At 44.4% G+C, this 13,929-nt stretch overlaps 1 protein-coding gene across 2 annotated transcripts in view; it reads left to right on the forward strand.

The window, feature by feature from the left end:
- Window positions 1–13,929, forward strand: part of CACHD1 (cache domain containing 1) — a 93,547-nt gene that overhangs the window by 72,544 nt on the left and 7,074 nt on the right. For both annotated transcript variants that reach the window (XM_050307422.1, XM_050307423.1), the window contains exons 14-22: window positions 2,235–2,377; window positions 3,178–3,359; window positions 4,841–4,951; window positions 7,917–8,039; window positions 10,009–10,108; window positions 10,220–10,336; window positions 11,542–11,702; window positions 12,670–12,756; window positions 12,969–13,085. In XM_050307422.1, the coding sequence (XP_050163379.1) occupies window positions 2,235–2,377; window positions 3,178–3,359; window positions 4,841–4,951; window positions 7,917–8,039; window positions 10,009–10,108; window positions 10,220–10,336; window positions 11,542–11,702; window positions 12,670–12,756; window positions 12,969–13,085 (1,141 nt within the window). The remainder of the gene's footprint in view (window positions 1–2,234; window positions 2,378–3,177; window positions 3,360–4,840; window positions 4,952–7,916; window positions 8,040–10,008; window positions 10,109–10,219; window positions 10,337–11,541; window positions 11,703–12,669; window positions 12,757–12,968; window positions 13,086–13,929) is intronic.

Genomic DNA, 13,929 nt, shown 5'->3' on the forward strand with positions numbered 1-13,929 from the left:
TAAGAAAACACCTGCAAGATTGAGTCCAGCCTGTACCCAATGCCCACATTGTCCCCCAGCCCAGAGCACTGAGTGCCACATCCAGTCGTTCCTTGGGCACCTCCAGGGATGGGGACTCCACCACCTCCCTGGGCAGCCCCTTCCAATGCCTGACCACCATTTCCAGGAAGAAATTCCTCCTGACATCCAACCTGACCCTCCCCTGGCACAAATGGAGGCCGTGTCTTCTAGTCCTGTCCCACAGGCCTGTTTCTGCAGAGTGTGATAGCAGAAAGTAAAACTCTTCTGACAAAACACTGGAAATACTCTCCTCTTGAGAGGCTTTTATTTCCAAGGCTGGCTTTCCAATCAGCTGTTACCTTCTTATAACTCTTCCTCGATCATAGTTGCCTGCTCAATGCTGAGCACTTACATGGATGAACGAGTGGGGCTGATCATCAGAGTACAAGATAAATGCACTGTGAGTTTTGCTCAGAGTTCCCAGAAATTGGAGTGGGGACAGTGAGAGATGTCTCAGCAAGCTTAAACTAAGTCCTCTTCTCTTGGCTGTAAAGCACCTTACTGACAAGTAACATAAGTAGGATGAAGCCCTGGCCTGTTGTGCAGGACTGACATTCTTTTGACTTTGGATTTATCGGAGTTTTTCACTGCCAAAAGCATTTAATGCCACTGAAGTCAGAAGTTAAGCCTGTTGGGGGAAATGAGAACTTCACTGGTGTGATGGATTCCAGGCCCTCCTTACCTGCTTAAAAATTCTCAGGTTACTGACACATTCCTGCTTTTGGTAAGCTAAAGTGGTTGTGCTCTACCTGAGTCATTTCATGCTGGAAAGAGGGAGAGTCTCCATGGCAGTTCTAATGTCTAGGAAGGGCAGAGAAATTAAAACCCAGAATTTATCTTCAGAACATAGAGGAGGTTTTATATAAACATCCTAAGTTACAAACTTTAATATGTAGGTATTAATCTTGGGAGGTTTGCTAAAATCTGTGCTGTATTATAAGAAATTCTGAATTAAGTGCTTTTGTTTGTAGCAGGGTTTGAATGTCTCCTGGTGGATTAGTGGCACAATTGTGAGACTTTCCTTAGCTGTTTGTGGCCCTGCAATATAACTGAGATTAGACTGGAGGAGTTATGGAGGGACTTGACAAACCTGGGGAAATTGCTTTGCCAGTTGTTTAAAATGCAGGGATTTTTTTTTTTCTTTAATGTGGTGCCTAGTCTTGATTATCCTATATCCAGAAAGATATAAATGGAAAATCTCAAAAAAACACAGTACTAAGCTGTCAAGTGGAAAAACTTCATGCAAAGCAAAATGCAATCCCATCAGAATATTTGGTCTGGGAAGCAGATGAAGGAGCAGAGCAGAAGTTTGTAAGTGATGGCTGCAGCACACATGGCTGCTGGACATGTGGGGCTGTGTTTTAGAGGAATGTGACTGAAAGCAGAACACTTCACAGGCTGCACTGAAATTTTTCCTCTAGATACCATTCCTCACAGGGAATTCGGATTCCATGGGTCAAATACTCAGAAAAGACCTTCTTCTCAACCTTCAGCCCTGCATTGTCATGATCACTTCTCCTTTTAAAAAGAAAAAGCTGCCTGGTTTTGCAGATTTTGCACAATGAAAGTTTACCTTCTAGTGTGTTCTGAAAATCACTCCAGGCAGCTGCACTTTTATTGGGGAGCTGCCTCTTCTGCACTTGTAATTCTTCAGTTGTTCAATGTCTGGGACTGAAAATGCTCATTTTCCTTTCCCTCTGCAGTATGTAACCTAAACACAGATAATTAATGTCGTCTTCTTCTTTAGCATAAAATCTTTCCTTAAGGGAAAACAGCTTCTATAATCTTTCCAAAAGTAGTAATTCAGAAATTGTTTAGACTTTGAGAACAAGGGCACTGAAGTACCAGATAACACACAGAGATCAGAGTAAGTGGACTAATGTTGTGACTTCTGTATTTTGAAGCAGGAAAGTTAGTTCATGTGCTACACAAGTGACTGGGAAAACAACTGTGCTGGAAAGTGCTCTGGTTTGGGTGGAAAACTTAACATTTCCTGCCTTCCCTCACAGTCCACAATGACCTGAGAGTGAAGGAGCAGGTGGAGGAGCGGACAGTGCGTCAGTGTAACTCCTTCCACGCGTCCTCAGCTGGGACCCTCTTGTGGTACCAGTGTCTTCACTATGCAACATGTGCAATGAATCATCCTTAACTTTCTCATGCTTTGGTGTTTTTAGAAAGCCCTACAGTGATGCTCTCTGCAGGCAGCTTCTCCTCCCCCTACGAGCATCTGAGCCAGCCCGAGACGAAGCGGATGGTGGAGCACTACACGGCCTATCTGAGCGACAACACGCGGCTCATCGCCAACCCCGGCCTCAAGGTACGGCCTCGGGGTCACCACCCTGGCAGACCTGGTTTATCATGTCCCACACTTTTATATAGTCACAGAATCTCAGACTGGGTTGGGTTGGAAGGGACCTTAAAGCCCATCTCATTCCACCCCCTGCCATGGGCAGGGACACCTTCCACTATCCCAGGTTGCTCCAAGCCCCGTCCAACCTGGCTTTGGACACTTGCAGGGATAGGGCAGCCACAGCTTCTCTGGGCAACCTGTGCCAGAGCCTCCCCACCCTCACAGGGAAGAATTTCTTCCCAGTATCCCATCTAACCCTGTCCTCTGGCAGTGGGAAACACAGGTTGGTGCCAGGGCCTCACCACCCTCACAAGGAGGAATTTGTTCTCAATGTCTCATCTAAGAATAGAGAGGGGAGGGAGAGGGCTTATTCCCCAGGAGGGGCGAGTGTGAAAATTTGATAAAGCAGCTCTTGAAACTAACCCTAGAAAACCTAAAGCTACAGTAAATTCTTAGCAGAAATATCTCTTATTCTTAGGCATATAAACGAGAAGTTCCTATTTTATGTGCAAGCAGAGCATTATTTATATTTACTTGAAGTGAGAAAACAAACTCTAAAAGCCACAGAGATAACAACAACAATATTTCATTATAACAAGCTTTTCCTTTGCTTGGAATGCACCGGGTCCGTGTGGTGTGAGAAGACTTTAACCAAGTAATTGAGTTTAGATGATCTCCAATGGCTCCTGGGGAAGCCCCGCCAGCAGCTTATTATCTTTTCATGCAAGTCTTGGAGGAACCCTGCCAGCTCTGCCTTTGTTTTGCAGTTCTCTGTCAGGAATGAAGTAATGGCAACCAGTCACGGCACCGATGAATGGATGACACAGATGGAGATCAGCGGCCTCAACAGTTACATTGTGCGCCGTTACATAGCAACCCCCAATGGGGTGCTCCGCATTTACCCCGGCTCCCTCATGGACAAAGCATTTGATCCCACCAGGAGACAATGGTGAGTTTTTAGGGTCCCTTTATCAAAGCTTTGCAGGGCAATAACGAAAATATTTGGGATTGATTTCGTGGCCTGAGGGTTTTTTGTTCTGGGTTTTTGGTTTGGGTTTTTTTTTTTTTTTTTTCATTTCACTGGAAATGTTTCCATCGTGTACTTAAGCACTTTGCTTAAGTGCAGCCAGTTAAAACATTTATTGGTTCTAATTTCAACCCTTTTTATTTTAGGTGGTAGTTTGTGTTGCAGATCCCAGCTATGGCAGATGGGAACATAAATATTCAGCGAATGAGCATCCCCTTCAGGGATTAGCTGATTCGGGAGCGTTTTCGGCTCCTTGGGCCATTTTTAGTTGTAAATATTTTAGTCTTTTTGTTTGTTTACAGTGGGTTTCCTCACTGATTTAAAGGAGGGATTTGCTGTGAGTGTTAATTATGCACCAGCATCTGATTTGGGCAAATAGTTGTGTACACTGGGACGGGAGCCTTGAGAGCGGAGAGGGCTTGGAGAGTGTTCCAACATGTGGGATTTGTGGGAAAGACCCGGCCAGGTGCTGCCACAGTGTGACACTAGGAAAACATGAGCCAGCACCAAGTCCCAACCCTCTGGCAGCTCTCCTGACCCATATTTTCCCTGAAATAATCCTGCCCATAGTTCCTGGTGAGCTTTTCTTCAGGTTATTTACCTTTGCAATCCCTCATCTCCATTTTAAAAGCTCCCAAATTATTTCCATTATTGTTTTGGGGTTTGGTTTGTATTGGATTTTTTTTTCTTTTACATTTCACTGACTATCTCAATATGTGGTTTGAAAAAGCTCTGTCTGCAGCATGAAATGGTGTCTTGGGTTTTATATAAAGCCAAATTTGTAGTGTTTTGGAAAGAAGATGCAAGGAAAACACTGGAAATAAAGTAGAATTGAGTTAAGCTGCTCATGGATCAATGCACTGAGGTAGAGAAAAACAAAGTGATCACTTTTTCATACACAAAAGTGTTTCCAACGGTTGTGTTTCTTATGACAGTAGGAAGATATTTGACATGATTGTGGCTTATTTTGTGCTGACAGTGTTTTAAAAGAGATTGTAATTTGTAATCATTGTCTGACATTTCTGCAGTTTCTTGCATCAATTCTCTCATTTCTCTTTATTTGCAATATAATAATTTTGCCAGTGTTTGCTTTGAGTTTGAGACTCTGCTGGTGCTAAGTCAGACATTGTTCTGGGGAAAAATGTCTAAAATTACATTAATATTTGTATGCAGAAGTAAAGTGAGCTTTTTTTAATGCCGTTGGATGTACTGGGGAACCATTTGGTCTGGTTTAGGTACTAATTGTGCTTAAATACTTATTTAATATTAAGTAACATTAATTTGGTGGCACATTGTTCACAGTGTGAAGAATTCAGTGTCTGTTTATTTTGGCAAGATAAAAGATATAGTCCTAAAGTTACAGCAATCATTTTTCACTAATTATTTCTTCTGGCTTCTCTTAGGTACTTGCATGCAGTGGCTAATCCAGGACTAATTACATTTACTGGGCCCTACTTGGATGTTGGAGGGGCTGGTTATGTTGTTACCATCAGCCACACAGTCCATTCCTCCAGGTAAATGGTGTTGGAGGGTTTTATGAGGCAAGAAGACTCCCAATTATCAAGATTTGATGTGGGTAGGAGAGAAAAATGCTGGGTGACTCCTGTGTGTTCAAGAACTGAATGAAGGGCTTTTGGTGAAATGTAGTCTGTACTTGTATAGGTTCAGTGGCAATAGTATGTTGAAATACTGTGAAAAATCCATCCTATATGAACATATAAATTCTGTAGCTTTATTGATATATATATAGAATATACAGCATAATACAGAATAATAACAGCATATAGAAAAAAGGATTGATTGGTGAGAACAGGCTGCTGGATGAACATGAGATGAGATACCACGTGTGCAAGACCAGGAATTGGGAGGAGGAGAAGGATTGCTTTCCTTAGGCAGTTTGGAATGTGTTCCCTCTTTGCTGGTAGTTAAATACTTCTCCATCAGGGCTGCTAATCTCTAAATTTCCTGAAGTTACTCACACTTACACTTCTGAAGTTGTAAATACCAGAGTGATGTTTGGAAAGGAATAAGAAGTGAAAGCAAATCCGAAAGCAAAGAGAGGTCAGGCCACAAATGGGCTTAATTAAAGAGCTGTCCATACTCCAGAAACTGGGGAGCTCCACCTGGGCTGTTTAAATCCAGCACTTCTGAACAGGGTGCCTTGGGGTCAAACCCCACATACAGCTGAAGGACCATCAGATGTTGCTAAGTTAATTTTGGCATGAGAAGTGGAGTCAGTCCAGGAGCTGGAGTGGAGGATCCTTGTGGGTCCCTTCCAACTCAGGACAGTCTGTGATTCTGTGAAATGACCTTTTCATGGAGGTCCAGACTGGTTTTGTCCCAGCTCTCCCCTAGCCCTAAGGCCATGGTTTGGGATGTAGGATGTTTAAAGGAGGCCAGTTTATAGAACATGTACCAAACCTTTCTATCATAAGTTCTGCCAAGTTTCAGGAACAGTAGTTAATTTTGATTTTTACGTGGAGTTTCTTGTAAAACTTCCACTGTGGTTTCTGTACACCCCATCCAACAGCCCACAAGTACAAAGTACTTCTAATGTACTGGTAAACATGGATCCCAAAGCCAGTAGAGTATGGGAATGCCTCTCTACTCTTCCCAGAGATTCCTCTGCCCTCTGTGGGATTCCCCACCACAGGACATCTGCCTGTGTGTTTTGGCAGGAGCATTATCAACCCAATGCCCTCGTGGTGCTTCTCACAGAGGAATTTACTGAGGGGAAACAAGCACTTTTGGAAGTAGAGAAGTGCAATTAATCACAATTCTGATTTTTATCTAACAGGAGATGGTTTACTTGGCTTTAAGAACTTAAAGCTCATGTGGGTTATTAGAACATGATTAAAGAACGGTTAAACAAAGTTTGGCAGATGTGAGTGTGATTCCTGGGTAAATATGACCTCTGAAGCTTATAGTCACATGCAGTTCTAATCCCCAAAGAGGCCTGAGTTAAAAATCCAGAGGGGTGGGGGAGAAATCCATGGAGTTAACAGGCACTTTGGCATGAGAGACTGCTGGGAGGGTTTAAATACCAACATCAGTGCATCTGGAGCTGACACTTACCTCTCATTCCCATGTCATGTATATCTTACTTCTTTTTTTTTGGAGGCTTGGAATAGAAGATTTATGCAAGAAGTTGTTTAATACAGTCGGCATCAGCAAACCAGAAGGATTTAATGCTTAAAAATGAAGCTCAAATATTTACAACCTTCCTAATGGCTTTATGTCTGTTAGGACAGAGCAGGAACTTCACAGTTTGATGCCTTGTCACACACAGTTAAATGTATCTGTGCTGCTTCCTGTCATCCTTTTCACATTCCTTCTCCACGAAATGGGTTATGTTACCAATAAATTAAATGCAGGTTTTTAAAATCTATGTTTATATGCCTACAAATTAGACCTGACTACATCTCCACTGTACCTCTTGAAAAGCAAACAAACTCCAGTCCAGTAAACAGAGCTGGGTTTACATGGATAAGGGGTTGCCAGAACTCTGCTTTGTATAGTCCATCTGTGCCTTTCAACATCATCTTTTTCAGAACATTTTTATTCCCATCTTCAGAGATAAAATTATGTAGAAAAGGAAATTTTGAAAAGTAGCAAGTCAAAGGTCATCAGTGTAAGATCCACATGGGTGCAAATATTATGCCCTGAAATTTGAGGATGAGCTGATCCTTTTGTGTCCCTCAGGAATGAAAGGGGACTTGGCCTGGCTGTGTCCTCTCAGTCCTGCAGGGAGAAAACCTGGAGAATTTGGGTGCTGGAAAGGGAGGAGGGAGAAATTCCCTCCTCACTCAGTCCAGCCTCAGGCTGCTCCACGTCACCCCATCATATGATCATTTTCATAACCTGCTCTAATAAGTATTATTTTCCTTTATTTTCTGTCTAAGATTCATAATCCCTCTTACACTGTGGAGTTTTAGAGATTTAGCACAATGTCTATGGCAGCTTCACATTCAGATCCTCACCTGGGAGCTGAGGGCTTGAGCTGAGAGGAGGGTGCAGGTAACCCCCCAAGTTGGTGGGGATTTGGGTGCTGGGAGTGCAGGAACTGTGTCCTGCCTTCATTTGTGAGGATGGGCAATTTTTAATCCTAATTCATGTTCCTAAATATTAAATGTCTGTAGGTGGTAGGGGGTGTATGTTGAGTGGAGGGAGAACAGCCTGTGGGGAGAAGGGTGTGTTCCAGTCCTGGGCTGTCTCTTGCCTACTCCATGTGCTGGTTGTATGAGAAGGAATTTATGTGGAAAACTTGAGGATTTGCAGCAGATTCCCAGATTCTCACTGTTCCCTCCTTCACAGCTGCTCCAACTGTCCATTCCAACATGAGCAGGGTGAGCTGAACTCCCATGGAGGTGTGGACATGCCAGGGAAGCCAGCCCCTTTCAAGCAGAGCACTAATTAATTAAAACATTAGTTAATACAGCCCTGAAAGCCTTTCCCCCTTTTTTTCCTCCCCCTCTGCAGTGCACAGATGTCCTCAGGACATTCAGTGGCAGTGATGGGCATTGACTTCACCCTGAGATACTTCTACAAAGTTCTCATGGACCTGCTGCCTGTTTGTAACCAAGACGGGGGGAACAAAATCAGGTAAAGCTGTTCCTGCCAGGCAGGAAATATCTAAAGTATTTATTTTCTTTCTCTTTAACCAGATGACCGAGAGGTTCTTTCTGACTTAATTTATTCAAGGATTCTGTTACTTTCAGTGTGTGTTCTCTGATTTCGAGTAAAACTTGTGCTTGTCCTTCTCATAAAGATTATGTGGATGCTTTTGTTATTCAAGATCAAACTGCCATCAGCTAAGTAAACAGTCTGCAGGATTATAAAAGCAGAAGATAACTGATTTTTTTTTTTTTTTTGGTTATATTTAGACTTCATTGAAATTCTGGGGGGAAAAAAACATTCTTTATGAAATGAACACACTTCCCAGTTCTTCTGTTTGTTTTAATTTTACCTATTTAGTTACTGTGAGCATGTAATAATGATACAGTATCTCTAGTTATTTTAACTATGATTATTAAAATATACTTTTGTTAGCTTTTCCTCAGAAATACATAGCACAGCACTAGTCAGAAGAGGTCTGATTTCATCTGGAGTATCTAATTTCATTCAGATCCCTGTGTATCTTAATTGTTCCTTTCTATCCTTTTTTGAAAAATCACGTGGGGAGTGGGGTAGACTCTGGTTTGGCTCTGGAGTGATTTGATAACATGGTTTGGGCATTGTTGTTGGTTCTTTTAAACCTTAAATTTGGGAAGGGAAGTGGTTTTCTGTCATCCTCCCAGTTCTTTTCTGGTTTGGGTATTTTTTTATATATTTTATGGTGTATAAGAAAAATAAACCAGGATTTCTGGTTTGGCATTCCTCCCTCCCAGTAAACAACAACTGATAACCAACGAGGTCAGATGCTTTATTCTGTTCCTACATTCCCTAAATGAGGAATTTCGAGCATATTGTTCAATATTAGTCCATCCTCACGTAGATCTAATGCTTCTGGTCTCTGGGTGAATGCAGGTCTTTGGGGTTTTTTAGAGTATCTCTACTAAGCTTTTTCTCTCTGCAGAGTTCTGGAGTCACCATAAGCCCAGTCATTCTCCTGTTTCCTACAGCACCTTCCAGGAAAAATGGAAAACACACCATTATTATGGGCATTTCTAATGCAAACCCCCCAAAAAACCCAACTCCGAGTTTTCCAGACTGCTTTGTGCACTTAAGGAGTCCAGATGGTTTTCAGTGCTCTCTGCTCTCCCTCCTGGCTACAGGGACCTAAAACACAGCATGGGAATCACAGCCTTGGAAGTCCCAGGGCCGGGATCCAGGCAGATTCCCGCTGTGCCGAGGACGTGGCTGCCGTGACAGGAACTTTTGGGAGCATCCAGTGGGGCTTTTACTTACCCTGTGTCCCTTCTGTGGCCACCAAGTTTTTTGATGTTGGTGCCTTCCCAGTGCTGTGGCTGTGGAAACAGGAGAGGGGGAAAACAGGATGGATTCAACCTGCCAGCACCCTGGTTTCTGGAGAGGGACACAGATCCAACATTGCTTCCCTGAGATCACAAAGGGAACTCATTGGAAGAGTGAAAACAGAGAGGAAAAGTTGGGAAGGCTGAGAGTGAAGCAGGAGTGATTTATCTCCCCCTTAAATTGAATTCTGAAGCAGGAGGTCATTAAAGGGGAGTGTGAAAGCTCTGTTTAATTAGTCACATAGTAGATTAATAAACTGTTAAAGCTCATTCCAAGTTCATTATGCTTCATTTCTTTCTGGATCTTCCCCAATCAGACAATGCACTGATGGGTTTTCCTTTCTGGTTTTAATCAGCTCCATTTCCAAGTGTGATGGTCCAGGCTCGCTGGAACAGTAACAGATGGAAAAGCTTCAGGGAAATACCCGACACATTCTTTAGAGACATTTTGCAGTGAATTTGTTTGATGGCCCTGTTCTTTTCATACATGGAAGCCTTTAAATTTTCCTCCTCTAGCTGTAAATTTAGGATCATGTTTTATGTCACCCTGCTTCTCTGAATGTCTCATGGGAGGCTCTCACTGTGTTTGTTGTGGGCAGGTGCTTCATCATGGAGGACAGGGGGTACCTCGTGGCTCATCCCACCCTCATCGACCCCAAAGGACACGCGCCCGTGGAGCAGCAGCACATCACACACAAGGTCTGGCTCCTTTTCCTCCATTTATTCCCATCATTTCTAATTTCTGAGCTGCAGAGCAGCTGCTGTTTGTGTCTGATTCCAAAGGCATAAAATCCCACATTTCCCACTTAGGAGCCTCTGGTAGCCAATGACATCCTGAACCACCCAAACTTCGTGAAGAAAAACCTCTGCAACAGCTTCAGCGACAGGACAGTTCAGCGGTTTTATAAATTCAATACCAGCTTAGTGGTAAGTGTGGTTTTCTATTTTATTTTGCTTTTGAATGTACTTTGGTTGGGTTGGGTTTCTTTTGGTGGGAACACAAAGCCTTGCCAGGATCAGCAGGCGGGGCTGGGAGCCAGCCTTCCGTGTGGATTGGCCTCTGCTCCCCCTCTCCAAACACAGACCCAGCACAACTGCGCTCCCACGAGGAGCCCGTTGACACACGGGGCTTATGGATGTGATCCCTGGCCAGCTGTGGTTGGTGTCTGCACACTCAGCCAGCATTATGAAAATAAGAGCAACTCTCTGTTGCTGGGTGAGGATTTTCCACCAGTAATTGGGATTTCTTTGCTTTGCATCCTCTGACCTGACCTCTGGCTTCCAGCTCTGACCAGTGTCACGTCCTCCTGTGAGGTCTTTATTAACTTATCTTTTGGTTAGGTGTCCAAATAAATCTATTTACTGGTGCAATGCAGGTGAGCATTCACAGGGTATCATTTACAAGTCTGAATCCTGAATGTTCTGTGGTCCCTCTGAGTTGTGTGTGAGCTTCCTCTTGTGCTCAGCCACACTGAGGGCTCTAAACCAGGGTCTGTCATCCCTCACAGCACCGCAGATCCACCTTGGCAAAGTCACTCCAGAATTATTCCAAAGATATTAAGCTCTGTGGGAGAAGCTGCTCTTGAATTAATACCTTTAAATTATTACTGAGAGAAGGTGGTGGGAAATAAGTGTCAAAAATATTTGAAAGTCATGTCAGAATATATTGATTTATGTCAACTAGGCTTAAACATTTTCAGATAGGCTTAAACGTTTTCCCCACACTTGAAGTGCAAAGTAGGAAGTGTGTTATTGTGACGGAGATTGTGGAGGATGGTGCAAAAACTTCAGACTGTGGCATGGAAAAAGGAATCAGGAATGAGTCTGATCCCAGCAGGACGGTTGCTGGGGTGTAGTTTTTTATGGCACACGTGTCAGGAAGTTTTCATGTGGTGGTGGCGCCTCCCTGTCACAGCAGAGGTCACCGAACCACGGCTGGTGCAGTGGGGACAGGTTGGCAAGCGATGGGAGGGAGTGAAATGTAAGTAGTACCTTGGAAGCAAAACTCAACAGGTTGATGAACAATTTTATGAAGGTGACACTCCCACACATTTGTGTTTCCTTGGAAGGGTGAGAGTGTTCAGCTCCCTAAACCAATGTTTCACACCACTGACACTCTTTGTTTTCCCCAGGGTGACCTGACAAACCTTGTGCACGGCAGTCACTGCTCCAAGTACAGGCTGACGAGGATCCCAGGCACCAATGCCTTCGTGGGAATCGTCAATGAGACCTGTGACTCTCTGGCTTTCTGTGCCTGCAGCATGGTGGACAGGCTCTGCCTCAACTGCCACAGGTGAGCAGGGCATGGGCAAGGAACAGGCTGCTCCAGGAATTCACTTCTTCCCTCCTCCTTGATTCAAGGTTTACAAAAACTCATTTATTTTATAAGCTAAATCAGTGCAAAACTGAAGGCAAAATAAAATAGTTGTTTTGCCTGTGCTCTTTGTAAAAGGCACAAAGGACTTGGGTACCTCTAATCCTTGCCAGGTTGTCAGAGTATTTGCTGAGTATATGCTGAGTTGGAAGGGACCCGCAAGGATCATCCAGTGCAACCCTCAGCCCTGCACAGGACCATCCCCAAGAGTCACACCAGGTGCCCCAGAGGATCATCCAAACACTCCCTGAGCTCTGCCAGCCTTGGTGCTGTGACCACTGCCCTGGGGAGCCTGTTCAGTGCCCAACCACCCTCTGGGGGAAGAACCTTTCCTGAGATCCAACCTAACCCTGCCCTGACACAACTTGAGGCCGTTCCCTGGGGTCCTGTCCCTGGTCCCCACAGAGCAGAGATCAGTGCCTGCCCCTCCTCTTCCCCTCCCAAGGAAGTTGGGATGTTTCAGTAGATAACGTTAAAAGACCTTGAGAAATTCAGTGGCTCAGGGGCAGATTCCTTTGGGCCAGGCCCTTTCTTCTGGCATATCAATGTCTGTGATTTTATGTGAACTGACATAGTTTTTCATTAAGGGAGTCCAGAAGATTTTGCCTACACCATCATTACATGTTTGTTGCACTTCCATCTAGATCTGAGGCTTGGCCAGGGGTTGTCTGCTTTTGGAATTCCAGGGGGTGGGTAACAGATCAGAGGCATTGTCATGACATTTTCCTCAGTCCCAGTGCAGAACAGAGCAATCCCTGTTCCTGGGGAAGGAGAAGGGTTACTGAACAGCCTTCTCCATGGGAGCTGCTGTTCCAGAGCTGCACCACAGGGTTAAAATCCTGGCGCAGTGTCTGATGGGTTTTCTGTGTGTCTTCTGCCCCTGAAGGATGGAACAGAATGAGTGTGAGTGTCCCTGTGAGTGCCCACTGGAGGTGAACGAGTGCACCGGCAACCTGACCAACGCCGAGAGCAGGTGAGAGCAGATCCCCAACCAGGGACAGCAGGGGCACCTTAATTAACAAATCACCACTGTGTCCTGCTGACTTACAGGTGACACAGCATGGAACAGGCAGTATTTTTAGTATAATTAAGCAGATGATTTGTAATTGGTAAAGAAGATGTTTTTAACTGATTGTGCTTTGCCTGCTTTTGTGATACATGGCTTTGCTTCTTGCCCCACTCCAGGAACCCAAGCTGTGAAGTCCATCAAGAGCCCATGACGTTCACAGCCATCGATCCCAGCCTGCAGGATGCCCTCCCACAGTGTATCAACACCCAGTGCAACCAGAGGACAGAGAGTGGGTAAGCTGGCCTTCCCCATCCCTCAGAACACCCTGCTGTGGAAATAATGCAGTGGAAATAGCTCTTCCTTACATGGTTTAAAGAAAACAAAAAGAGAAGGTGTCCTGGTTTTGGCCAGGCAGAGTTAATGTCTCCTCAGTAGCTGTTCCAGTGCTGTGTGGATTTGGAACAAGAATGGTGTTGATAACACTCTGATGGTTTGTGTTTTGCTAAGTTGTGTTTATCTCAAGTCAAGGATCTTTTTCCTTTTCCTGTGTCTCATGCCCTGCCAGTGGGAGGGGGCATAGCTGGGACAGGTGACCTGAGCTGACCACAGTGACGTTCCACAGCATGGAATGTCATGCCCTGGAAGGCGCCGAGCTGGGTTGGGAAAGGGAGGGGTCTGGTGTCTGTCAGTGGGTGGTGAGCAATTGCATTGTGCATCACCTTTTCCTTTTCATTATCATTATTATTATTTACCATAATTATTGTATTTGGCTTTATTTTCAATTATTAAACTGTTGTTATCTCAACATACAAGTTTTACTTCCACTGGTGGGGGGCTTAAGGGGGCAGCTGCATGGGGCTTAATTTCCTTCTGAGCTTAAACCATGACAGAAGGAAGTAAAAAGTACAATGCCAGAATGAGGTTCTGCTCCTGGCACTGAGTGGAGAAGTTTGAGTGCTTATTTTTGCTAGTTCTGAGCAGTCTCCAGGCACCTGAGATGGCCAGAACATGTTGTGCTCTGACCAGATTTCCCAAATCCTTTCTTCCATCCTCCAAAGGCTGCAGAAAAAGGGTGGCCAGACTACCACACCGAGAAAGGAGGAGTTCTCCCTTTGCTCAGGCTGAGTGATGGAAGAA

The sequence above is a fragment of the Myiozetetes cayanensis genome, unplaced genomic scaffold (assembly GCF_022539395.1).
Source record: "Myiozetetes cayanensis isolate MyiCay16 unplaced genomic scaffold, myiCay2020 scf12, whole genome shotgun sequence".
Lineage (NCBI taxonomy): Eukaryota > Metazoa > Chordata > Aves > Passeriformes > Tyrannidae > Myiozetetes > Myiozetetes cayanensis.